The sequence below is a fragment of the Lepus europaeus genome, chromosome X (genome assembly GCF_033115175.1).
Source record: "Lepus europaeus isolate LE1 chromosome X, mLepTim1.pri, whole genome shotgun sequence".
NCBI lineage: Eukaryota > Metazoa > Chordata > Mammalia > Lagomorpha > Leporidae > Lepus > Lepus europaeus.
This window is the reverse complement of record NC_084850.1, coordinates 102,858,345-102,883,616: the sequence shown is the minus strand read 5'-3', so window position 1 is coordinate 102,883,616 and position 25,272 is coordinate 102,858,345. Positions and strand designations below refer to the sequence as shown.

General features: G+C 44.1%; 1 protein-coding gene across 1 annotated transcript in view; it reads right to left on the bottom strand.

Moving 5' to 3' along the window:
• Window positions 1-5,841: 5,841 nt before the first annotated feature.
• Window positions 5,842-25,272, bottom strand: part of SLC9A7 (solute carrier family 9 member A7) — a 160,169-nt gene continuing 140,738 nt past the window's right edge. Inside the window, exons 15-17 of the mRNA XM_062183683.1 lie at window positions 17,010-17,092; window positions 12,238-12,343; window positions 5,842-7,068 (exon numbers count right to left, since the gene is read on the bottom strand). Coding sequence (XP_062039667.1) covers window positions 6,820-7,068; window positions 12,238-12,343; window positions 17,010-17,092 — 438 coding nt within the window. The 3' untranslated portion in view covers window positions 5,842-6,819. The remainder of the gene's footprint in view (window positions 7,069-12,237; window positions 12,344-17,009; window positions 17,093-25,272) is intronic.

Below are 25,272 nucleotides of genomic sequence, written 5' to 3'. Positions count from 1 at the left end.
CTATCTATCTGGATTAAATTTATTAATATTAAATAAAAGTATGGGTGGTATTGTTTTAAACCTGACACATCCAAGTCTCCTTCAAATAGCTTCCCTCACCTATCCAGAGCCAAGGTTTTTTTAAAAGTAATTTTTCTTCCTGGGATGGGAAAACCCTAATGAACTGGATCACTGTTTGTTTTTAAATTGTTCTATCTGGTATTTTGTAATTATACTAGAAATGACAGGATCTGTTTTTGTTTGGAAGCAGATTTTATGATGTAATTCCATTGCATGGTTCAGGTTAAAAGCTAGTCTGCATACAAAAAGAATATGACAACTATGAAGGAAACTATTTTGGGTGCAAGAATTTTAGCAATTATCCAGGAAGAATCTAGGAATGAAGCTGCAATGTCAAATCCACTCACCTCAAAATCTTAACAATCTGAAGATGCCAACGTGCAGTCAGTTTTTCAGGGTTTTACACTCAAAGCATGTTGTGAGATTGCTACAGGACTGCAGCACTCACCAGCAGAGGCCATGATTCAAGTATTTCTTGTAACTTTAAAGGTCTATTAAAAAAAATCTCAAAAATCTTTTGCCATGAGTTTTGAAGACTATTTTAAAACTGAATTTCTTTAAGCATTTAAATCAGGAGTCAGCAAAAACTTTCCCCTGAAATGGACCAGAAAGTAAACAGGTTAGGCTTTCTGGGCCCTGTGATCTCCGTGGTAGCTCCTCAGCCCCTTGTTGTAGCATGATAGCCACCACAGACGATATGCAAATGAATGAGCCTAGTGTATGTCAGTAAGATGTTAATTTACAAAAATAGGCAGTGGGCTGGATTTGGTGCAGGGGCCGGCTGCAGTTTGCCAACCCCTGGTCTAAAGGACGCTGAAGAGGAACAGCTTCTATGCAGAAAAGAGCCTCTCACTGGGGGAAAAAAAAAACAGACTAGGAATAGGATCAGAAAGTACAAAACAAAATGAGCTCAGCGTTAATCTTTTTATTTTGAGTTTTATAAAAAACAAAACAAAACAAAACAAAACAAAAACAAGGCTTCAAGAAAACATGTTAAATATCAGTAGAGGGCTGGGAAACATGTGGCTAGCTGTACAATAGCAATCTAAACATAGACACAAGGCAAACATTAAGTAAAATGCTAGGGGAAAGATAGCACTTTGGGGGCCTACTGCAGTTTTCCTTATTGCACATAAAAGTTGCAGATGATTCCAAGTCTTCAATTTTTCACAGTTACAACATACTTTAATGTCATTTTATATAACATGTTTATTTATATAACATGCTATAATGTTAATTTTATAAAACCACCAGTTTGCTACTGCTGAGTGGAAATAAAAGACAAAATCCCCCCCCCAAATTACCATATGTATGCTCTCTATAAAAAGTTCCTCAGAAGGTCACATCATTCCATGTTAAATTCACCCTATTCTATTTTTAAAAATTGCATTTCAGCTAGTAAACGAATCTTGGTGACCTTCCCATTGAATCATTTTGATGGGCGTAGTAAATCTTCCCAAGTAAGAAGTACCGGACATATTTATTTATGTAAAAAATGAAAAAAAGACATAGGAGGAGCTGACCCTACTCACACTGTGAATGAGTGATTTCAGTGGTACATCCCAAACCCATAGACTTAACACCCACATAACTGAAAAGCATCCCTCTGCTTCTCCAAAGCCCACAGCTGGAACAATCACAATGACAGTCAGCCCCCAAATGTCCAGTCGGTCACCCAATAGCACCTGGATCCTGACTTTAAAAAGTGCTTTGAGATATCAGATGTGGAGTTCTGCAGACTGTCTACAAGTCCTTTTTTACCTGAGTTTCTCTGACACATACAGGCTCAGACAATTTTTCCATGGGCCAAGAGTTGAACATGACATTGGCCATTCTGTTAAAGCCTTTCTCAAGGTGGCCATGGGAATGAGAGGGTGACCTCTGCTGTGTGCTCTCATGTCTGCCTCAGGCCTTTTTAAACGGAGGTGGTGCAGCAGGCAGACTTTCCTTCTCATTTTCTGCAAGGCTTGGTGGCAGAAAACTCACTGCCTGTGGTTCCATATGGGCCATGGTCATAGTACAAGTATACCCTGCTTATGAAAAGGAAACTAACATTGAAACTTTGGTTTTGTTCTTTACAATTTTTGCTAGCACTGGGTGACAAGGCATTTTTATTCATTCTAAAGTGTTATAGAAATCAAGATGGGGGGGGGAAGGGTCTATTTCTAGATCTTGTTTTGAAAGGACTGTCAAAGAGTCTACTTGCTTTTCCTGGTTAGACACTAGTATTGATTTCGACAGTATTTTCTCTATATGTTGCTCTCATTAGGCTTTAAATACGGATAAAGTCCTTTCAGGTATCAAAGTGATGAAAGCAGCATTCAGATGGGTTGTTTCTAACCGTAACTCTTGGCCACTAGATTCCTTCAACTCAACTGCATCAGAATGTAACAGCTGACACTGGCAAGCCAGATTCTCCCTTAAAGAGACCGCAACTCAACAATCCCAGTCTAACATATCTGCCAAACTTGTTCCTATACTAACTAATCTATAGAACCAACATCAAAAGGCGGGCGTGAAACTTGTCAAGCTCCCCACTTCTGAAGTGGAATAAGAAGTCAGATACTCATTGGGTCAGCAAGCTCACTTGCCAGGAGCCCTCATTCCAGCTTACATTTATAGCAGAGGCTGGAATCAGCCCCCTGATTCACCTCTTAGAACTCTCAGTGGGTACACAATTCGATTGCAAGTGGATGATTTTCACCTCTGATGAGTCACTCAACTACCCTAAGGCTCATCTTCCCTAAGTGCATCGGTGGGTGGTGGTTCTACATGTGGAAATCACAGGTTCACATTAAAAATCTGACATGATTACATTAACTTCCACTGAAGACAGAAAGAGAGAGAGATGGTGAGGGAGTGACATGGAAATAGACCTCTATTTTGGAAGAAAGTTAGTTCATTGCCCAGGACTGAGATGTCCATGAATAGCTAAGGTCTTGCATGTTTTCTAAAGGGATGTCATTGGCCAACCAAATCACAGAGGACATTTTTGGGGCTAGAGAACACAGCCTAAATTTAGAGCTCCTTGCTGTCTGCTCGATGAGACGTTTGATATCACAGTGTGATTTTTGGCTTCAAGGCATCAATGCTTATCTATCTGGTCACCCCAGTGAGTACTCTAGATTATCAGAGTCTGTATGCCTTTCCTGGGCTTGTTTCCTCGGAAGAAATGCAGCCTCATTTAAACCTCAAAGTTCCTTCTCTAGGAAAGTTGAGGCTTCCTGAAAGTTACCAAAAAGCGCATGAAAAAGCAATGGCAGGAGGCTTCACCCTAAAGTTTGCATCTTCTTAATTATATGCTAGTGCTACCATATGACAGCAAAATGAGCACCGTCTTCTTCCACTCTGCTCTAGTAGTACATGAGCCCGCCCTTATTCTGATGAATCCAATGCAGATTCAGGCATGGGGACAAGCCAAAGAAAGTTTAAATGCATAGGGGGCTATTAATTTCATTCCAGATTAAATTTCAAAGACAGTTTCCCAGAGCACTTTTGTTATATAATTAGCAGCTCAGTTAACACAAAAATCCCCCTTTCTTTCCCATAAATGGGAATGAAGATGACAGGTTTTAAATCCTACCCCTACATAAGTCACCCTTGTCTGTCTTGAGGCTCTAAGGTTTACAAAAATGACCTTTTTAGTAGCACTGGAATACATTCTTGGGTTCTGCAAAGGCTAGCATGAAGTGCTCACAGCAGCGTAGACTGTCTTATGAATCCATACTCAGTTTTTTCTACAGGGCTAGAAATCTAAGATAAACCTTAACTGGCTAGACCACTCTTAAATAAGGTTCTCATTAGCTCTAAGCTAATGGCTTTCTACTCCTGAGGTTCCAGCATAAAGTGTAGATGTCAGGTCCCACCACAAAAAGTTACTGAATCCAAATCTCTGAGGCTATGGCCCTTACTCTTGGGGGCGGGGCGGGGGAGGAGGACTAGCCAAGTGACCCTACTATACAGCCAATTGGATGTTCTCTGCTCCAGCACATCTGACTGCTGAAATGTGTCTCCCTCAACTTGGATGAACAAGTATGTATGTAAGATGATTTGAGTTTACTCAATCATCACCCAGCAGTTTCAGTTTAGTCTTTTGCCAAACTGACAGCACATGGCGCTGAGCTGGATGGTTTCTGGGTTTTGTGATCCCCTACTTGTCTCCATGCAGCCTAGGCATAATGCTTCTAGAAAATGGAACCATTTTCATGAAGGAATTCACCTTCCTAGGACCCCTGGTAAGGTCAAGGTCATTCTCCACATCTTGCAAACAAAAATTAGGACAAGAGGTCAAAGTGACTTACTTTGACCCACTGAATAAATGACCCAATAATTAATTACCGCCATAGTTTTGGCCTTGGCCAGTCTCTATTTGCTTATATTTAAATTAATCAGAATGAAATGTTTGCAATGAAGACCACAAGACCCTTTGGGGGAAAACACAATAATCTATGGATTGACCTAAGACAAGAATGGGACACTGTCATTATTTTTCTTCCCCAAGAAGGTGATTTTTTATAATCTGCTGAAAGCTTCCTATAAAACAAAAAGGACAGCAAGGCTTTGAGGTGAATGAAGATGGTGACCCTACTAGGATGGCTCTTCGCAAGCACCATCTCCAGGGCTTTCCTGCTAGCTTTTCCCTCCAAAACTAATAAGAAACATCAGAGATATGCAAGGTTATAATTTATAGAGAGCCAAATAGCTTATCCCTCCAGCTCTGCAAGCAAACAAGCCTTACCTTTTAAGTGTATGGCATGACTGGTTATTTCTGAGATAACTCAAGGAAAATTCTTGTGCTGGCTCTGGCCTGGGCACTAACACACATCTTTAGCCTCCTGCCAAGCCTGGTAGCTACTGTCTACAATCTGTTCCTATGAAACAAGAGCTTCCCTTCCTGGTGCTAAGAAAGCTCTTTCTCTGGCTTTGGGCCTTAGATCTTCTTAAATCCTTCACTAACCCTATAACCATGATGCAATGTGGCTTAGGTATGTTGTTTAGCTATTTTCGAATTTACAAAACCCACACGTATGGCCATAAACTCAAAATGAACTTAACATAGAAAGAGTGAATAAAATCTGTCCAGTTGTGTTATACTGAACCATAGGAAATTGCCATTCCTGACTTCCAAAAATAGGTTGACTATCAGTAATTTCATATGGCTCAACCTAATTAAATATATCTTTCCTGATCTGCAGAAATGATCAGTTCAAACACAAAATTGTCAAGCAATGTCTTATTTAAAAAGGAGCCATTAAAATGTGAGTTAAGAAAGTTAAAGGACGGGTTTCATCACAGGCATACTAGACTGGGAACACTATTTTATCTGGCGTAAGGAGAAAAACACCCACATGTTATGAAAGCATGTTGTAGAAACTGCGTTGCTAAAAATGCTAGCATTTAAGCACAGAGACATGGAGGAAAACCTCAGAATTTTCCCAAGAATCCTTCAGTATTTCACCTGCTACAGGTGTGGGCAGGTGGAATAGTTCACCCAAAAAGACACAAAGTAAAAATCTCAGTTTCAAACCATTGCCACACTTTAAGCTGATGCAACAGCTTCCCCAGATGCCAAGAAAATGATCTTTCTCTTTTTGGCACTCAGCGTTGTAAAGATACCCGGATCCTTAATCTTCTAGATGACAGAATCTTCCACTGGGTTGAATAATGCTTAAAGTTCCATTGACTTGTCTCTGGTTCCTCAGGTGGCCATGAAATCTCATGTGAATGTCAGCTCAAATTTTGGGATCTGACTCAGTCTTTGGACTACTCTCTTGTATTTTCTTTGTAGTTTTTTTTTTTTTTTTGCACTGAGATTACTTTCCCTCTGAATACTAGTCGATTGCCTTTTAGGTTTCTTGTTGACATCTCCTTCCCAGATAAAAGCATCCTACACATTTTGGTGTTATTTTGAAATCCCAGTAGACACTTCAGTCCTAGTAATCATTTCCCAGGCAGTAGCTGTCAAAAGTTGAGTGAGTTCTGTAATGACATCATCATCAGTTTTTAAATACCTCCTTGTCCTTAGATTAATTACAACAAAAACAGTGTGATACTATTTGCCTTTGGTTTTAAACATTTCAATAACTTTTTCTTTATGGAAATTTCTAGATAAAGAATTATAATTCCCTCATGTTGGATGTTCATGGATATATATTCTCTTCAGTCTAGAAGAAACACAAGTAACATAAAAAGTCAAGAATCTTGATATGAATGAGGATGTAGTCAGTGGCCTTTGTCGCTGGCATCTCCGCTCAAATTGCTTTTCCACGTTTTCTGTCCCATGTAACACCAGATTTCCATCGTCCTACAGGGTCCAATTTTATATGCCTTCCTTTGCAATCTTTCTTCTAGCCTGTTCTCCCCTAACTTGTTATTTTTAGTGCCAGCTAGCCTAGCACTGCTGTGTCTGGAGATGACGTCTCTGAGGGAGGAGTCCCCAACGCCTGCCCCACCTTCTTCAGATGCTGCAGGCGAATGAATTGAGAGACCATTAAAGCATGCTATGTTTGTTTAACTCTGAAACAGCGCACTACTAGGTAAAAAAGTAGGAATAGGGCTGTGTTTGTCTTAATTTAGAGATACCTTAGCTTCACCATCTGTGTCTTGGGATGAATTTTAAGTAAGATAGTTTCAGACCCCAGTAAAAACAGAAGCATTATTTCTATCCAGTCAATGCCCCAACCTCAAACACCACAGGAGCTTGTGGCCATCCTCACCCCACTAGGGGCTTACCCCATTGCTTCCAGGTTTGGGGGAATGTCACGCATTATCCCCCATTGGAAACACTAGGCGGGTGCCCCGGCTCGAAACCTTCTGGTCACCCATTCCCAGGTCTCGCTCCAGCACTTCCTCAGAGCTGCTCTTTGTTCTCCGGCCCTCCAGACTTGTAGAGGCTGTGTGGGAGCCTGAGGAGCCATTCGCAGTCACTGTGCTGTCCCCGTAGGTCAAGGTGAGGTCACCCTCGGTCAGGATGAAATCAGAGTCCTCCTCTCTCAGTGGCTCTTGGTTCTGAAAAGTACAACCAACAACAAAAATGGGAGACTGATATCTTCCAGTGTCAGCGCCAACCCCTCATCTGGAAACTGGAGCTGGTGAAATCTGTCTGTCTTGAGCCACTAGCATGTTATCTAGATGATACCATGATGAACTGTAGAGTTCGGGGCAAGGCACCCTTGCCAGGACATAAAATACAAGCAAGAGTTCTGCTAATGTGCCCGGGAAAGCAACAGAAAATGGCCCACGTATTTGGGCCCCTGACACCCAAAGAGACCCAGATGAAGTTCCATGCTCCTGGCTTTGGCCTGGCTCAGCCCTGGCAGTTGCAGCCATTTGGAGAGTGAACCAGCAGATGGAAGCTCGCTCACTCGCTCTCTCTCTCTCTCTCTCTCTGCCTTTCAAGTACAATAAATAAATCTTTAAAAAATGATTTGAAATGTCTGACTGCTCCTTGTTAGTGACAAAAGGAAGAAGCAAGACCAGTCTGGAGTTCCAGCTTCCTGTCCCACAAAGCAAGGAAGGGATCAGGCCACTGGGCAAATGCTGCCAGTCGGCTTTAGGGACTGTCTTTCCTGAGTGAATCTCCTGGGCCAGCCCAGTACCTACACACACCATCCTGAACGGCATTTATGTGTCAATTGACGGAAGAAGGCAAGCCATATTTAGGACTTCCTCTGTTTCCCTCTGCTGTCCCCCAAACCCTGACAGGAAGCCTTCTCCATGTGGATGAAACAAGTGAGAGGGCAAGTACCTTTTAACTGAGCACCTATTATATGCCTGCCAGGATTTTAGAGAGTTCTCGCTTGATCCGCAGCCCTCCCCCATGAAGGGTGTGAACACACATCTGGAGGACTTGAAACCTGAGCTAAGAGAATGTGTGGGATGTAGTTGAAATCCCCCAGTGGCTGAGAGGGAGTTAGAACGCGTGCTGCCTCTGGGCTGGTTTTCCCCACAGAAGGGCTACGCACAATGACTGGGTCAGGAAAAGGACTGGAATGGCATTCTCACACTAGGCAGCAGTTACGGTACACAGACGAGGCATCAGCAACGTGACAGCCGCTTGAAACTACGAGATGGTGGGGAGAGTGTTAGGAGGCAGCGGGAGGCCAGACAGAACCTTCCGCCCTCCAGGGAGTTTAACCAGCGAACCAAGGGAGGGCAGCCACCTCCCGCCCCTGCTGCACTGACTTGTGCCACCCACTGTGAACCTCTTTTCTCCAAAGGCAAACACATAGTGTGGAAACACCAGGCAAAGCGCTCCTTTCTCTCCTGTCTCCTGTCTCACCGGAAGTCCTGTACCTCTACAGACAGCACTAGGAGCCCCCTCACGGCCTCTGCTTAGTCCATGGCCTGCCGCGCACAATTTCCCACAATCCGTGCCTTGGCTCCCCAGCAAGATGACAAACCACTAAAGGGCAGTGGCTCTCTCCTCTCCTGGGCGTCCTCCTAGTAAATGCACACGGGGAGGGAGGATTCCTGAGCTGGGTTTCCCTGATTTTTCCTGCCGTAGCCCATCTCTGTGCTCTTCCCGTGACAAGCACATGCTGGTTTTCTGCATTGTTTCTCAGTGATGTCGACTGCTCCACAAGCAATCCACAGCGTGACTCTGCTTAACCAGTGCTCCAGCATTCTCAGCAGACAACACACACAAGCCCTCTCCCTGGCTGCCTCACATCTCCCCGCGGAAACGCGGCCAAGGGGCAGGTGCACAGCGAGATAAAGGCCCTGGACTCACACAGGTAGAGCACAATTTTACAACTCGCTCCTCACTCCCAGACTGCCTCCTCTTCATGAGTATTTCAAGAGGCCTCAAACACCATCTGCACCGTGATAGTTTCCTTAACAACAGATGACATCATGTGCCCCATCTGAGTTTCCAACTCCCGCAAGTGCTCCTTCCCTTTCCTAGCACGCCCTGGTTCCCCTGTTCAGACACGTGCAAAGCCATCTTTTCGTTCATCTCGGTCAAGATATTGCTTGCAGTGCTCTTAGCTCCTCATTTTCAGCGAGACAGTCCTGGCACGTATCCTACTGCTTCAAGGTTTGGAGCCACCGAGGGACAGATGAACACCTGCGCGTGAGGGTCATTCTGTCAATGGAAGGAAGCCCACCACAGCACCCTGGGCGTGACCTCCTGCATGGCCTGCTCTGAGTCCTCATAGAGAGAAGCACAACCAAGATTCACTGACAGGAGAAAGCAAGACTGGATGTCGACCCATTCCTTTTATGAAACTGACAAGCCCACGTACAGTACCTGAGGAAAGGTCATTCAGAAACAAGAACCCAGTAAAACCTGGTGGAGAAGGATTCCCAAATCAATGCTTAAGGAATGCTTGACACAGCTGATGAAATCGATTCATGCCCTCAGATTCTAGATGTGAGGATCACCGGGTCAACACAGGCCGGGTAAGCAGCAGGTCTTCATAATGATAAAAGGGTACGTCAAAAGGTTCTTGGAAAATGGAATTACAAGATGTGGTTTTTGATGCAAAAATGTTGAAATCCATGCACAGGTTTTTTTGCAAAAACAAATTTCCACAACTTTTTGAATACCCTGCATATGCATCATGGATTTTAAAATGTTTCTGTACCAAAATAAACTTATCTTTACAAAATTCTTAAAATTTATTTGAGAGGGGCAGAAGGGAGGGGTTGACCTTCCCATCTGCTAGTTCACTCACCAAATGCCCCTAATGGCCCAGGTTATCTGAAGTCCTATACCATCTAGAGACAGAACCTTCTCCATCTAGGACCCCCTCATGGGCTGGGACTGAAGCTAGGAGCTGGGAGTGCTATCTGGGCCTCCCACAGGGTGGTCAAGAAACATGATCACTTAAGCCATCACCGCTGCTTCCCAGGGTCTGCATTAGCAGGAGGCTGGAGTTAGGGGCTGGAGCTAAGTATCAAATCCTGGCACTCTGATGTGTGATGCAGTCTTCCTAACTGGCATCTCCACTAGGCTAAGTGTCAGTCCTAAGCTTATCTTGTAATTCCATTTTCCATGAATGTTGTAAAGTACCCTTGTGTAACTAGCTTGTGTAAAATTCAATGCAATGACCCTGAAAAGCCCCACAGACAATAGTGTGTGGGAATGAGTATATTTTAAATAACCAGAGGTCATTCTAATAAGTGGAAGAACACTACTTTCTAGGTGGATACTAAACCTAAATGGCTTAGAGCTGGTAGAAATAATGAATGATGAACATTTCAGATATCTCCAAATAAACCTGGCAAATACAAGATGCTCTACAGGTGATGGGTATGAACCACACAAGTGACAAACAGTCATGGGCACTGCCCAATCTGAGACTCCTGGCCAGCATTCAACTCTGCAGTTGAACCCTTCTACCTCTCTCAAATCTGGGTTCTTCCCTCAATCATTTTGAAAAGACCCTTTGTTCCCACATCTCAGCAGCAGGTCTGGAGCTGGTTGAGATCCTGGGTAGGGTTCTAGCTTACAATAGCAGCAGCAACAACATCAACGGCAGCATTGAAGGTGGTTCTCAGCTGTTGGCAGTCCATAGCCCAAACGTAATCCCAGAAGCAAACCTTGAGTAGTCTCTTGAACTGGTGAGGGAAGCACTTTAAATCCAAGTGACTACCAGTTTTCTGAGTTTATGTTGAGTTCAGACATATCCAGATATCCCTGATTCTACGAGCAAGGGACTTGTTAGTAAGCTTCAGATTAGATACGGTCTTACTAAAGTCTTATAGTGGGTTAGTTGTTTTACAATTAAACAGGCATGGAAAGAGACTTTTATTCAGATCCAAGATAGAAAGTTTTAGAAATTGTACAAAAGAGATGAGAGCTAGAAGGCAAAGAATCATGCCAACTTAACACACAAAAGTGTAATCACTTGGCACTTCATTGGTGGTAGGAGCAGCAGTGTCTCTGATGACGACACATATCCAACTGGCCCATACTGCCATTGGAAACAGAAGTCCCAAAGGAGCAAATCATTCAGCATGTGGCTCAAGACAGCTTCTCTCAAGTAAGCTTAAAGTAGCAGGAGGCGAAATTATAAAGCTAACTGCATGCACTGCTTTATATCTGACAGAAAAGGGAACGATCATCAGGACTTCATAAGCTCTAGAGCCCTATGCAGATTTGGGGCTGGTGCCATGGCTCACTTGGTTAATCCTTCGCCTGTGGCGCCGGCATCCCATATGGGCACTGGGTTCTAGTCCCGGTAGCTCCTCTTCCAGTCCAGCTCTCTGCTGTGGCCCAGGAGGGCAGTGGAGGATGGCCCAAGTGTTTGGGCCTCTGCTCTCACGTGGGAGACCAGGAAGAAGCTCCTGGCTCCTGGCTTTGGATCAGTGCAGTGCCGGCCATAGCAGCCATTTGGGGAGTGAACCAATGGAAGGAAGACCTCTCTCTCTCTCTCTCTCTCTCTCTCTCTCTCTCACTGTCTATAACTCTACCTGTCAAATAAAAAAAAAAAGACTTCATGAGCTCTTGAGCCATATGCAGACTTAACAAGTCCTTTTCTCTAGGATCCAATGGTTATGTTCACGACAAGACGATCAGGACGGGTAGGAAAGACAGGGAGGAAGGAAGGCCTCCAACCTGTGCTCCTCCTTCCTTGTGGGCAGCTGCTGGTTTTCCCCTCCTCACTGTCCTGCAACCACACCAGCAGCTCAACAGTCAGCCCTGAATCTAAGATGCCCATCAGCATGGGTATTCTTTTAACACTGTGCTGAGTCTATTTCTAGAATTTGAAAATGCATAGAAAGCACCTGACTACAGTAATGTAAACAAATGATTTACTAAAGGAATTTTAACCTTTGCAAGATGCTTGACAGTTCACAATATATTTTTATATACCTTACCATCTGAAGTTCACAGCCAGCCTATCCTATCAAGCCCATTTTACAGATTAGAAACCCAAGGCACAGAGCACTTCAATGGTCCATCAGGGCTTACATTCCAGTCTAGTTTCTGATTCCAAATCCAGGATTCTTTCTACTAGACTACAGCTGCCGATGGGGAGCCAGCAACCCAGGGAATAGGTTTCTGCATCACCATGCAATATATAAGCATAGGCAGGCTGGCTATCTCTAATCATCTTATTACAGAAGCCAAATGTGTGGATTTGGAGGCTTGAGTGCTATGAGGGTTCTTCTTCCATGGTAAGACACTCCCTGGCCCGGTGAGCAAGCCACTTGACACGCTATACTTACATCGTACACCTGGGGACTGGTCAGACAGCGAGCTAGCAAGCCACACCACGCAGGGAGAGTGGTGGTCAGAGGGGGGCCGCTGTGAGTGAGGATGGGCTTCAAGTAACTTTAAGAGACGGGTTAAGGAAAAATGTCTCCAAAGAAATCACACATCTGACAAACCGTGTTTAAAAATACCAAAGAGTAAACCATCCAACACTGTACCCAGAAAAAGTATCTTTTCTCCACTTTATAGTACAGTACAGGAAACCCTTGTAACCCACACCAGTCTGAGTCAAAGGTTAAACTCTCCTTTAGCAGCCTTAAGTGGTAGCTGTTAACTCCCAGGTGAGTTTTGTCCCAATTTGTAGTGGAAAAGAATTCAAGGGGACTTAAGGAAGTTCATGGAAAAATGGATTCAAAGGATAAGTTTATTTTGGTGCAAAAATGTTTTGAAATCCTTGTATAGATTTTTTTTTCATGGTACATGTTTTCCATGAACTTTGTGAAGACCCTTCTGGAGTCATCACTGTGGTGTAGCAGGTAACCTTGCCTGTGGCGCTGGAATCCCATAGGAACACCGGTTCGAGTCCCAGCTGCCCCACTTCCGATCCAGCTCCCTGCCGATGCACCTGGGAATGCAGTGGAAGATGGCCCAAGGATTTGGGAGACCAGGAAGAAGCTCCTGGCTCTTGGCTTTAGGGCTGGCCCGACCCTGGCTGTTGTGGCCATTTAGAGAGTGAACCAATGGATGGAAGATCTTGATCTCTCTCTCTCTCTCTCTCTCTCTCTCTGCCTCTAACTCTGCCTTTCAAATGGATGAATAAATCTTTTAAAAAATAAAGAAAGAAAAGAAAAAAAGAATAGCTTTCAGAGTTGGTGGTTTGGGTTTCAATCAGTATTTCAGCTTTGACACACAAACTGCCCCTGCTTTGCAAACAGGAGAGAGGGGGCCTGTGGCCCTGGGTCCCCTGAGCCCTGTTCTCTGTAAGTATACTTGCTAAAGCCCTCCATCCACAGGGCACACCGTGGAGATGTCCGAGTCGGACAGCACCTCTGAAGTAACCTGGGACTCCTACAAGGGAGGAAATGGAGTCTTGGCCCAATTATTCAGACCTCACTTCCCATACAGGGAGTTCTCTTCTTCACTGCCTGCTATTTCTCTCCCAGACTCTAACAGATGGTTGGTAGTTCAGCCTTCCTGCTGTTGACATTGGGGCCAGATCAGCCTTTGTTGCAAGGGGCTGTTCTGTGCACAGCAGATGTTGCGCAGCATCCCTGGCTTCTGTCCCCTAGATGCCAGTGGCACCTTTATGCCCCTTCTCAAGTTGTGATGATCAAAAATGTCTCCCCACCTCCACCAAAAAAAAAAAGACTGTCAAATTTCCAACCCCCACCCCCGAAGTAACTTTGCCCTCAGTTGAGACTGCTGCTCTAATATGAAGCTCTCCTGATAGGCAGAGAACACCTGTGTGGGAAGCACCCCTACGCTATGATAGAGCCGGGACCAGCTCTGAGACCCTAAGCTCTCAGATGGTCACCTTGATACAGAGATGCCAAGAAACTTTTAAAGGAAGGCGAGGGGCCGACACTGTGGTATAGCGGGTAAAGTCGCCGTCTGCAGTGCCAGTATCCCATATGGGCGCTGGTTCAAGACCTGGCTACTCCACTTCTGATCCAGCTCTCTGCTATAGCCTGGGAAAGCAGTAGAAGATTGCCCAAATCCTTGGGCCCCTGCACCTGCATGAGATACCCAGAAAAAGCTCCTGGCTCCTGATCGGCCCTGCTCCGGCCATTGTGGCCAATTGGGGAGTGAACCATCGGATGGAAGACCCCTCTCTCTCTCTGCCTCTCCTTTCCATGTAACTCTGTCAAATAAATAAATAAATCTTAAAAAAAAATAAAGTTTGTCAAGAGAATTATTGAGTGTCTTACTATATAAAGGATCTTTTTTTTATTATTTCCTTTTGACTATATTCACCAACCTTGGGTTGCAACAATCACAATTTTTCTCCAACATTGATTCCTTAAGTTCTCTTCTAGTGTTGGCATGGTACTAAACTTTCTGGTATTTAACTGACAAGCAAAAGTTTTATATATTTATCATATTCAAAATGATGTTTTGAGATATGTATACATTATTAAATGACTTAATAAAGCTACTTAACTTGCATTACTTCACATGGCTGGCATTTTTGTGGTGAAAACACTTAAACTCCTCCAGCAATTTTTAAGTATACAATCATTTACATTTACATTTTCTGTATTCTTGCTTGTCTGAAAGCCTCCCTCCTTAGTCTCTCATTTTTGATTGACAGTTCAGGTGTAAAATTCTAGGTTCATTTTTTTTAATCCTAGAACTTCGTAGACACTGTCCTATTGTATTATAATATCCAATTTTGTCAATGAGAAGTTTGAATCTTGTCCTTTGGAGTTTTCCTTTTTCCCTTTAGAAGTTTTTTTTTATTTTAAAGAAAAATTAGAATGTTTGCTTTTTTTAAAAAAAAAAAAAGATTTATTTATTTGACAGGCCGAGTTACAGAGAAAGAGAGGGAGCAATGGAAAGAGATCTTCCATCTGCTGGTTCACTCCCTAAATGGCCACAATGGCCAGGTCTGGGCCAGCCAAAGCCAGGAGCCAGGAGCTTCATCCAGGTCTCCCACGTGGGTGCAGGGGCCCAAGTACTTGGGTCATCTTCTACTGCTTTCCCAGGCATATTGACCGGGAGCTGGATCATAAGTAGAGCATCCAGGATTCAAATTGGTGCCCATATGGGATGCTGGCATCGCAGGTGGCAGCTTAACCTGTTACACCACAACACCAGCTCCCTGCAAGTCTTAAAGTTTCTCAGAAAGTGTCCATTCATCTTACACATACTTTCTGGGATCGCACATCTGAAAGCAAATGTCTTTCTTAGCTAAGAGAATTTTTCTTCCATTATTTCTTTATTACTTCTTTTCCTCCATAGTCAACATACTTTCAGATCCAGTTAAATGATTTGCACTATGTGGATCTCACTGCTACATCTTGAAACTCTTCTCTTATATATCTCTGACTTTTTGCTCTAATTCTTGGAGGTTTTGTTCTCAACTTTATTTTCTAGATCGGATTTTCCCCAATGTCCAGCTGTTAAACTATCCATTAAATTTTGGAGTGTTGATTTCAGAAACTTTATTTTTCATTCCCAAGAACTCCCTCTTGTTTGAGTTACTCTTTTTTTTCTAATAATCTGCTCTTATGTCATGACTAGAAAAGCTACATACTTAAGTCTCCCAAAGGAGTTTATTACAAAAATTAAAAAGTAAACATTCAAAATTATTTAACTACTTCTACACTCCCCACCACCATGTATTTAATTTTTAATTTGTCAGATCATCAGGCAGATTGGGGACTCCTCCCTTGGCCAAAGTAGCAGGAATTACCCTGGGGAAAAATATCTTTGGTATTCTCAAGATTCGTGTCTCTACCAAGCCATCTCCAGGTTGCGTCTCTATTTTCTTTAAAGTTCTAGGGCCTGGAGAGGAAATGAACAGCTACCAGTTGCCCTGCTGCCACAGGAAGTACCTCTTCAGTTGTTCCTGACAACATTCTAGAATAAATCACCCGGACAAGCTGGCCCAAATGGACAAGTTGCCAAAACACATATACTGTATAATTCATTTGGAAAACAGGTAAAACTACTTAAGTATTGTTAGAAATCAAGAGAGTGGTTACATTTGGGAAAAACGAAGAGGAGTAACAGTTACATCCTGCATTTCTTCATTTCTTGGCCAGTCTGATATTAAAAGACTGTGTTTATTTTATTTTTTTTTTGACAGGCAGAGTTAGACAGTGAGAGAGAGAGAGGCAGAGAGAAAGGTCTTCCTTCCGTTGGTTCACCCCCCAAATGGCTGCTACTGCCGGCGCTGCGCCAATCCGAAGCCAGGAGCCAGGTGCTTCCTCCTGGTCTCCCATGCGGGTGCAGGCGCCCAAGGACTTGGGCCATCCTCCTCTGCACTCCCGGGCCATAGCAGAGAGCTGGACTGGAAGAGGAGCAACCGGGACAGAATCTGGTGCCCCAACTGGGACTAGAACCCGGGGTGCCAGCGCCACAGGCAGAGGATTAGCCTAGTGAGCCGTGGCGCCGGCCAAGACTGTTTCTTTGTGATAATTCACTGAGCACTTATGATTTGTGTACTTTTGTGTACTTTAATACAAATTTTTCAACATTTTTGAAGACATCAATATCATATATAATAGGCTACCAGCCCATTTTATCGTTATGTCCATTTAAGAAACAATGAGGGTTTAACTTTTTGATTTTTTATTTTCACCTGAGACTAGGTGAATCTACTAGAATAGGTTCTATCCTGCATGCAGCCCAGTTATGCCCGTATCAGATCATGCAAGAGCAGACTTGGCCAAGTTCAGCCAACAGGAATTATCCTCCCCACATGGATTAACTGTCGAAGATCTACTTCCCTTCTTGACTACAGCATGGTTCATTAGGTAATCCTAACTAATTCACCTAGGAAGACACAGGCCCCGTGATCACAAAGCCACAAAGCTCTCAAGAGCCACAGGAGTCTACCAGACTGTGGGTTGGCTACTCCCATGATATGTAAACATTCCTCCTGGCCAGAGAGAGGCTCACCAGCACCATCTGTGCTTGAATGATCAGTGCACATGTCCCAAGAGGGGACTGTCTCCACCTGGCCCTAGCACACTCATCAGAAGTCATTCCTCAACAACTCAACGAGAGGATTTCATCACAAACATTTCACAAACATGGGGAATGCTGTTGAAAAGGATACTTGTGGTCAAAACTGTACCACAGCCTGAATATCCATGCACTCTCCTGTTTTGTCCGGTTCCCTCCAGCAGAATCTGGACCGTCCTAGGAACAAATAAGAAGATAATATGATTAGGTGCTGAAAACGAATCTGGAAGAAGGGGAACAAAACTTCTTTTCTAAGCTGTAACTTTATAGATCTAGAGCTCTAAGTCAAACATGCTGTATCACCAAGATTGCAAAGAATTATTAGAAGGTAATATTTTAGCAGAAATTAGGTAAACCCCAAATGCAGAAAAGCCATCCCCAAAGAAAAAAAAAGATTTGATTGATGCAACCTAGTACAAAATTTCTTCTAGAATTTTTACTGTAATTTTCCACAAAGTGCCTCTTGGAAGGTCAATTACCCTAAGACAGTATAACTCCTAACAGGTGAGAATTGACTTATAGAGGAAATTAGAGAAAGTTTCCATAAAACCAACTTTCCAGGAGCATATGTTTGACCTAGCAGTTGAGACCCCACTTGGACACCTGCATCAAAGTGCCTGGGTTCAAGTTCAATCTCCACTCCAGATTCCAGCTTCCTGCTAATGCAGACACTGGGAGAGAGTAGATGATGTCTCAAGTACTTGGGCCCCTACTACCCACATGGGAGATCTAGATCGAGTTTTGGGCCCTTGGCTTTAGCTTGGCCTAGGTCTAGCTGTTGTGGACATTTAAGGAGTGAAGCAGCAGAGTGGAGCACACTCTTTCAAACAAATAAAATACATACATAAAATTTTTAAAACCAAATTCCAGTATCCCTACCCCCAATCCTCTAAACTGGCCTAGGGGAACCATACTTTGTTGAGTTTCCTGACCAGTTAGTCAAGGGTCTCTGTGGTCCTTACCCAGGCACCTACACCATTCTCCAGGAGGCCCATAACTTGTTTCCCTACCAGCTTTGGAAAGATGGTGCCAATAGGCAGGAGAAACAGAGCCAGAATTAGCAATCCTGTTACTTTATCTACCTTCAGGTAGTAAACTTGTCTCTGTCTTGCACCTTTCCAACTCAAACATCCCCATCATTTTTCAAAATAACCTGCAAAATCAAACATTCATCTGAATATGTTCTGTGCTTGGAAATATGTTCTGTGCTTGTTTAAGAAATCAGCACAATTAATATAAAAACTTGGACTGACTGCAACAATTTGAGGGCAGGCCTGGGGCTCTATGTCACTGGGTAATAGGTTCTGAAAGTCCAGACTGCTTGGGAAGTAATTTTAAAACAACATTCTCTTTAAATCCATAGGAGGGAGGCACCTCTGCAAGTGAGGGACAACTGATGATAATCAAATAAAACTAGGACCAAAATGACAAGTAGTTCTCAATCAGCGAATGTAAATTCTACCTGTAACAGCCACATCAAGGCTTAATCAGAGAGCTTTGAGAAGATGAGCATAGAGACATGTTGAAGGAGGGCAGTTCGAGCAAGTACTATCAAAGTTCCTGCAGTTCCCAACAGCAAAGATTATTTTTAAAAATTGAGTCCCCAGGGAATATGAAGAATGTTTAGAACATTCTTATATGGAAATGGCTTAGTTAAATAGGCCTTTCTGTGGCTGAGGAAATATAAACAAAGCGAGACCCCAGAGATCAATTTTATTTTACATTTTTATAAATCACATGGAAGAAAGAGGGCACAGAAATGTCTCCATTTGCTAATCCAATGAGAACTTCAGAAAGATTTCAAAATGCCACATGACTGAGCAGAAAAGTAATAGATGACCTGACAAATAGCATTACGGGAAAATTAAATGGTTCTTTTGGAGTGATAGGCTCTAAGCTCTCAGTCTGAAGTGCCTGTAGAAATTTACAAAAGAAAAAATGAGCAAAATGATAAGACATCCTCAGAAGGGATACTATAAACTACCAGAAACAATGCAAGTCCTCTAAAGTCAGATTATTCTACTCCTTCTGAGACAGGGGAGAGAGCAAGAAGATCAGGCAGCAATAAGTGAGCTAGAAGATTTTTTCACAATTTCTGCCTTGCTTACCTACCAATCCAGTACACCCACTTTAGCATGATGCACCTGTGTCTCAGATATCTGACACCAGGAAGGAGAGGGAGCCATGATGGCCAAGCTTGGAAGTCAAGCTCCAAATGGAGATACCATGAAATTTCCAGAAAGCCTCACACACACTAACCCCTACCCAAACTGCATCCCATTTGTATATTCAATTATGCACTGTCCCCTACACCATAAACGGAACTGTTACATGTGAGAACGCCCCCCACCCCACACCTCTCTTTTGTATTTTTGGCTCTGACTCTTGCTTTTGGGTCCTTCTCTGGCCTCCTCCCACACTCTCATAGGCAACTCTCCAGCCCACTCGTGGCTGGTTTCTCTGTGGGGGAGGGTGGCCCGTGCTCGGGCGTGAATGTGTGCTCACTCTCTCACTTTAAATGAATCCTGCTCTCGGCCAGCACTGCGGCTCACTAGGTTAATTCTCCGCCTGCAGCACCAGCACCCCAGGTTCTAGTCCCGGTCAGGGCGCCGGATTCTGTCCCAGTTGCTCCTCTTCCTGTCCAGCTCTCTGCTGTGGCCCAGGAAGGCAGTGGAGGATGGCCCAAGTCCTTGGGCCCTGCACCCGCATGGGAGACCAGGAAAAGCACCTGGCTCCTGGCTTCAGATTAGCGTGATGCGCCGGCCATAGTGCGCTGGCTGTGGTGGCCATTACGGGGTGAACCAATGGCAAAAGGAAGACCTTGCTCTCTGTCTCTCTCTCTCTCTCACTGTCCACTCTGCCTGTCAAAAAAAAAAAAATCCTGTTCTCACTTGTGCACCTTGCTTCTGTTTCTGCTTTGAATTCTTATCTCTGCAGAGGCAAGAACATAGGAGAAAAGTTTGGACACATATTCCATAAGATTCCTTTTTAAAAATCAACAACAAAAACAACCCCTACTCTGTCATCTTCTGCGAAGCCACAATGCACTTCCCATCGCCTGACATTCTTACGTTCTTTCCATCTTACCTCTAGGAAGCTGCAAGAGAAGTGCAGGCTCCCTCAAAGGGACAATCACAATGAATAAAGCAAGGGAAGGGCTTCTGTTTGATGACAAACTACAAAAGGTCTTCTCAGGCTACAAAAAGATACGCCTGCCATCCACAAACAAGATAAAGTGACCTCCAATTCCACAGCAAATCCCAAAATGTAATCTAACAGACAGTGCTTCAAGGCTGCAGGGGGTAAATCAGGACAAATCAGACCTGTGGCTTTGTTAAAAAGGCTGTTAAACAACTTCTTACCCCAAGAGATAGTGCCTGAAGCACAATCCCATACAGGAAGAACTTAGATAAATCCCTATGTCGTGGCTTTGGGGAGATCTGGACAGCTCAGTGGAACAGAACTCATTTTTTTAAGCTGACCCGGAAGATGACCAACAAGTGCTTAACCACAAGATTTGGGTTGCTATCACATCGCAAGGGCCCTTCCTGTGGACTCCAAATGGCCCAAGGTCAGGCAGGGGTCACCGTAAGGGCCATCTGGGGCCTCCTTCCTGGCTGCACTCAGGGTATCTTAGATTTCCATTCTCATGCTTTCCACGGGAAAAGCAGGGACTTGCTCTCTTGTCACAGCCCTGCGCCAAACCTGCCTTCCCACCAGAAGAGTTTGCACACCATGTCTTTAGCTCAGGCTAATTTCTAGAGCCTTGAACATCCTTTCTTCCTCTCACCTTCTTCCATCCACAACACCTACCTGGTCAGCTCCCATTCATCTATCAAGGCTGGGCACAAGCTTGGCTTCCCTTAAAAATATTTCAAAAAGCAAAGAGCACTCCAAGAGATGTAGCTATGAATACCATAGGTGCTCTTGATAGAATACCCAGATCCTGACTGTGCCATTGCCTTGCTGTGTGACTTTGGGCAAGTTAACTAACCTTTCTGTTTCCATGTCTTCATCTTTAAAATGGAGATATTAATAATCAGCCACCTTAAAGGGGCATTGTGGGACTGTGCTATTCTGAAGCACTTATTTGGTCTTTCTTCTGGTTCCTGGCACAAAATTCCTAAAACCCTTGGAATTTCTCAAGTGATAGGGTGAAAGGAACATCTTTTGTTATCCATAATAAGCCTCTTTCACCCATTCTCTAGTTTTGAGTTTATGTTAATGAGGTGACTCAATGGGGAAGGGGCTGGTTGCCAGGGAAACCAACCATGTGCTTAGAGAGTTGCAACTTTCAGCCCTTCCCTCAATTTCTGGGGAGGAAAGGGCTAGAGGTTGAACTGATCACCAGTGTTCAACGACTCAACCATGCCTACATAACAGAGCCTCCATAAAAACCCTCAACCACAGCGTTGGGAAAGCTTCCAAGTTGGCAAACAAATGGAGGCATTGGGAGGGTAGCAAGCCTGGAAAAGGGCCTGGCAGCTCCAAACACACCCCCAGTCCGCATCCTTTGCTTCCATTTCACTCTTTCTGAGTCGCATCCTTTATAATAAACTGGTAATAGTAAACAAAGCGCTTTCTTAACTTCTGCGAGCCATTCTAGCCAATTATGGAACCTGAGGAGGGAGTCATGGGAACCCCCAACTCAGAGTCAGTCATACATACAGATCACAAACCAGGACCTGCAACTGGCACGTGAAGCAGGTACAGTCTTGTGGGACTCAGTCCTTAGCTACTGGCATTTGAAGCTAACCCTGTGCAGGCAGTGTCAGAATTGAATTAAACTGTAGGTCACCCATTGGTGAACTGAAAAATCCCCCCATACAAGGGTTTTTCAAAAAGTTCATGGAAAAACAGAATGTAAAAATGTTTATTGTGGTGCAAAAATTGTTGAAATCCATGCATACAAGGAGCCTGCAAAAAGTTCATGAAAAATGAACATTGTGAAAAAAACTATGCACAGATTTAAAGCATTTTCTGCATCCAAATAAATGACTTTTAACTCCATTTTCCACAAACTTTTTGAGTACCCCTGTGTTTGGTGTTAGAAGTGTTGTGAAAGTATAGATAAAAAGAGAGTTTGCTTTTTTAGAGCATAAATGATTTGTATATTTAAAGAACTTGCCACATTGTCTGACATGTGGTAAACACTCAACAAATACTGACTCTCATATTTCTTACTAGCTATGTGACCAATTTCATGCTGCTTAAATATTTGTGAAATATTTAGCACAATATCTGTCACACAGTTCAAGCTCATGTTATTAATTCAGTTCATTTCCAACGACTGGATATGTAATTTCCAGCACATATTTTCTGGGGGAAGAAACACAATATTAACATCATTTAACTATCTTGTGTGGCTTTTTACATGAGGAATTTCTAATCTTTTACTTATATTATTAATCGCGAGACACCTTCAAGATATTTTCTTTTGCCATCAACCCTGCTTATTAGCATTTTTGGCATATGATAATGAGGGCCTATTTATTCTGCAATCATTGAGTACTTACTGTGTGCCAGGCACCATAATGGGTACTGAGAACACAAAGACAAGTGAGACTTAGCACCTGTCCCTTGAGAAGCACCCTGTCCACATGAGGAGGTAGACAGACAAATAAATACACAGTCACAAAAGTAATGAAACAAAGCAACTCAGAAAACTGAGGAGTGGTACATAGCTCTATTTTTGAAATAATTTTTCTAGAATTAATGAATAATCATGTCTACATAGAGTTGTATTTCATTCCCATTGTTACATAATGTTTAAAGTTCTTTTTAAAGCCACGGTCACTACAGGGGTAGGCATTTGACCTAGTGGTTAAGACACCACTTGGGAGATCCACATTCCGTATCAGAGCACCTGGGTTCAAGTCCTGGCTCTGCCCTGGATGCCAGATTTCAGCTGATGTCCACCCTGGGTGGCAGAGGTGATGGCTCAAGTAGTTGGGTCCTTGCCAATCAAGTGAAAGACCTGGATGGGGTTCCTGGCTTCAGCATGACTCAGGCCCAGCTGTTGCCAGGCATTTGGGGAATGAGCCAGTGGATAGAGAGAAGATTTCTCTGTGTGTCTATCCCTCTGCTTTTCAACTTGGAAAAAATAAATACATAAAAATGCTCTAATCCTTCAAAAAGGAGGGGAAAAGATCATTACAATAAGACTAGTTTACTTTTTTCAGGGATGGGGTACATTACATTACATGGCAAAAGGGGCTTTGTGAGTGGGCTTAAGGTTATCCAAGTAGACCCAATACAATCACATGGACCCTTAGAAGTGGACAAGGGGGGCAAAAGTCTCTGAGAGCTGCAGTGGAGGAGGGGCAGGAGAGAGTCAGAGTGTGACAAGGACCTGCTGCACTACTGTTGACTTTGAAGATGGAGGTGGCTAAGGTCAAGTGCCTACCCCTGTAATGATCTTGACTTAAAAAAAAAAAAAAACTTCAAACATTATGTAAGAATGGATTGAAATATGACTTCATATTGAGAACAACTCCTGGCCAACAGTTGTCAAGGACATGGGACTCAGTCTGACAAGCACAGCAAAGTGAATCCCACCAACAACCTGGATGAGCCTGCAAGTGGCTGCTCCTCCAGTGCCCAACCCTGGCCACACCTTGACTTTGGCCTTGAGAGACTTGAAGCAGAGAAACCAGCTGGGTTCATGGGATTTCTGAACTACGGAACTGTCAGATGATAAAACTGCAGTGTTTTTAAGCCACTGTGTTTCCAGTTTGTGGCAAACTGTTACAAAAGCCCCAGAAAACTAATACAGAGCAGAAGAGTAAGGCACACGATGTCCCTTTAGTTGGGTCATTTCCGTATCATTGGGATGATGGGCCTAAGATGTCTTAGCAGAGAGTAATGACAGGGTTTAAAAATAGGGTAGCAAGTCTCCAGCGATGACACATTGAGTTTCCTTCCCTGTTTATAATGCCCTCTCCAGAGATCCACACTGCCTAGCTCAGGACTTCTCACACTATCAAATGCACACAGATCCCCCAGTGAGACTAGGAATCAGGCAGCTCCTGCTTCATTGGTGCTGGGTAGACCTGAGAGTGTGCATTTCTTTTTTTTTTTATTTTTTTTTATAGGCAGAGTGGATAGTGAGAGAGAGAGACAGAGAGAAAGGTCTTCCTTTTTGCCGTTGGTTCACCCTCCAATGGCCACTGCGGCCAGCGCATCGCGCTGATCCGAAGCCAGGAGCCAGGTGCTTCTCCTGGTCTCCCATGTGGGTGCAGGGCCCAAGGACTTGGGCCATCCTCCACTGCCTTCCCGGGCCACAGCAGAGAGCTGGCCTGGAAGAGGGGCAACCGGGATAGAATCCGGTGCCCCAACCGGGACTAGAACCCGGTGTGCTGGCACTGCAAGGCGGAGGATTAGCCTGTTAAGCCACGGTGCTGGCCGAGTGTGTGCATTTCTAACAAGCTCCTGGTGATGCTGGGGCTGCTGAGCCACCAGGACACTCAGAGCAGCCTGGAGAGGCTATGCTTCCTGGGGAAAGAGCAGACAAGGCCCTCCACCATCTCCTTCTGCCACTCTCTCCACCCTCATCCTTTGTCCCGCTGTCACTATACGCCCTTCAGGATGGAGATTCATGCATCTCATTGCGGATGGATTTGCAGAGCATGAGAGACAGTCTGAAATATAACAAGTGCTCAATAAAGATTTGTCACATGAACAAATGAACGACGATTGACTCTGAGCATCTAGAAAACAGAAAACAGCAGAAAGGGGAATCACACGCCGAGGGATGCAACGGGTGGGAGGCTGGGAGTAAACGGCAAAGGGGGAGGACGGTCCCAAGAGTGGTAATTTGCGAGTCCCCTGAGCAACTGTTAGAAGTTAGAGGTTGGGGCTGGTGCTGTGGCAGAGTAGGTTAAACCTCTGCCTGTGGCGCCGGCTTCCCATATGGGCACCAGTGCGTGTCCCAGCTGCGCCTCTTCTGGCCCAGCTCTCTGCTGTGGCCTGGGAAAGCAGTGGAAGATGGCCTAGGTGCTTGGGCCCCTGCACCTGCATGGGAGACCTGAAAGAAGCTCCTAGCTTCTGGCTTTGGATCAGCCCAGCTCCGGCCATTACAGCCATTTTGGGAGAGAACCAAAATGTAATTCTGTCTCTCAAATAAATAAATCTTTTTAAAAAAATTTCAAAAAGAAGTTAAGGGTTTAGGTGACCAGGTGACAGCTTCCAGCCCGGAGGCAGACGCACGCAGGCACAGTGGTTTCCTTTCCTCCACGTTCCATCCGGATCCGGCTGGCGACCTTGTCCTGCTGTTAGCATAAAGCCAGCAGAAGTTCAGATTCACACTCCTAGCTTCATCAATGAGTGTTCTTCTGTGAACTTGGGGAAGGAAGTGA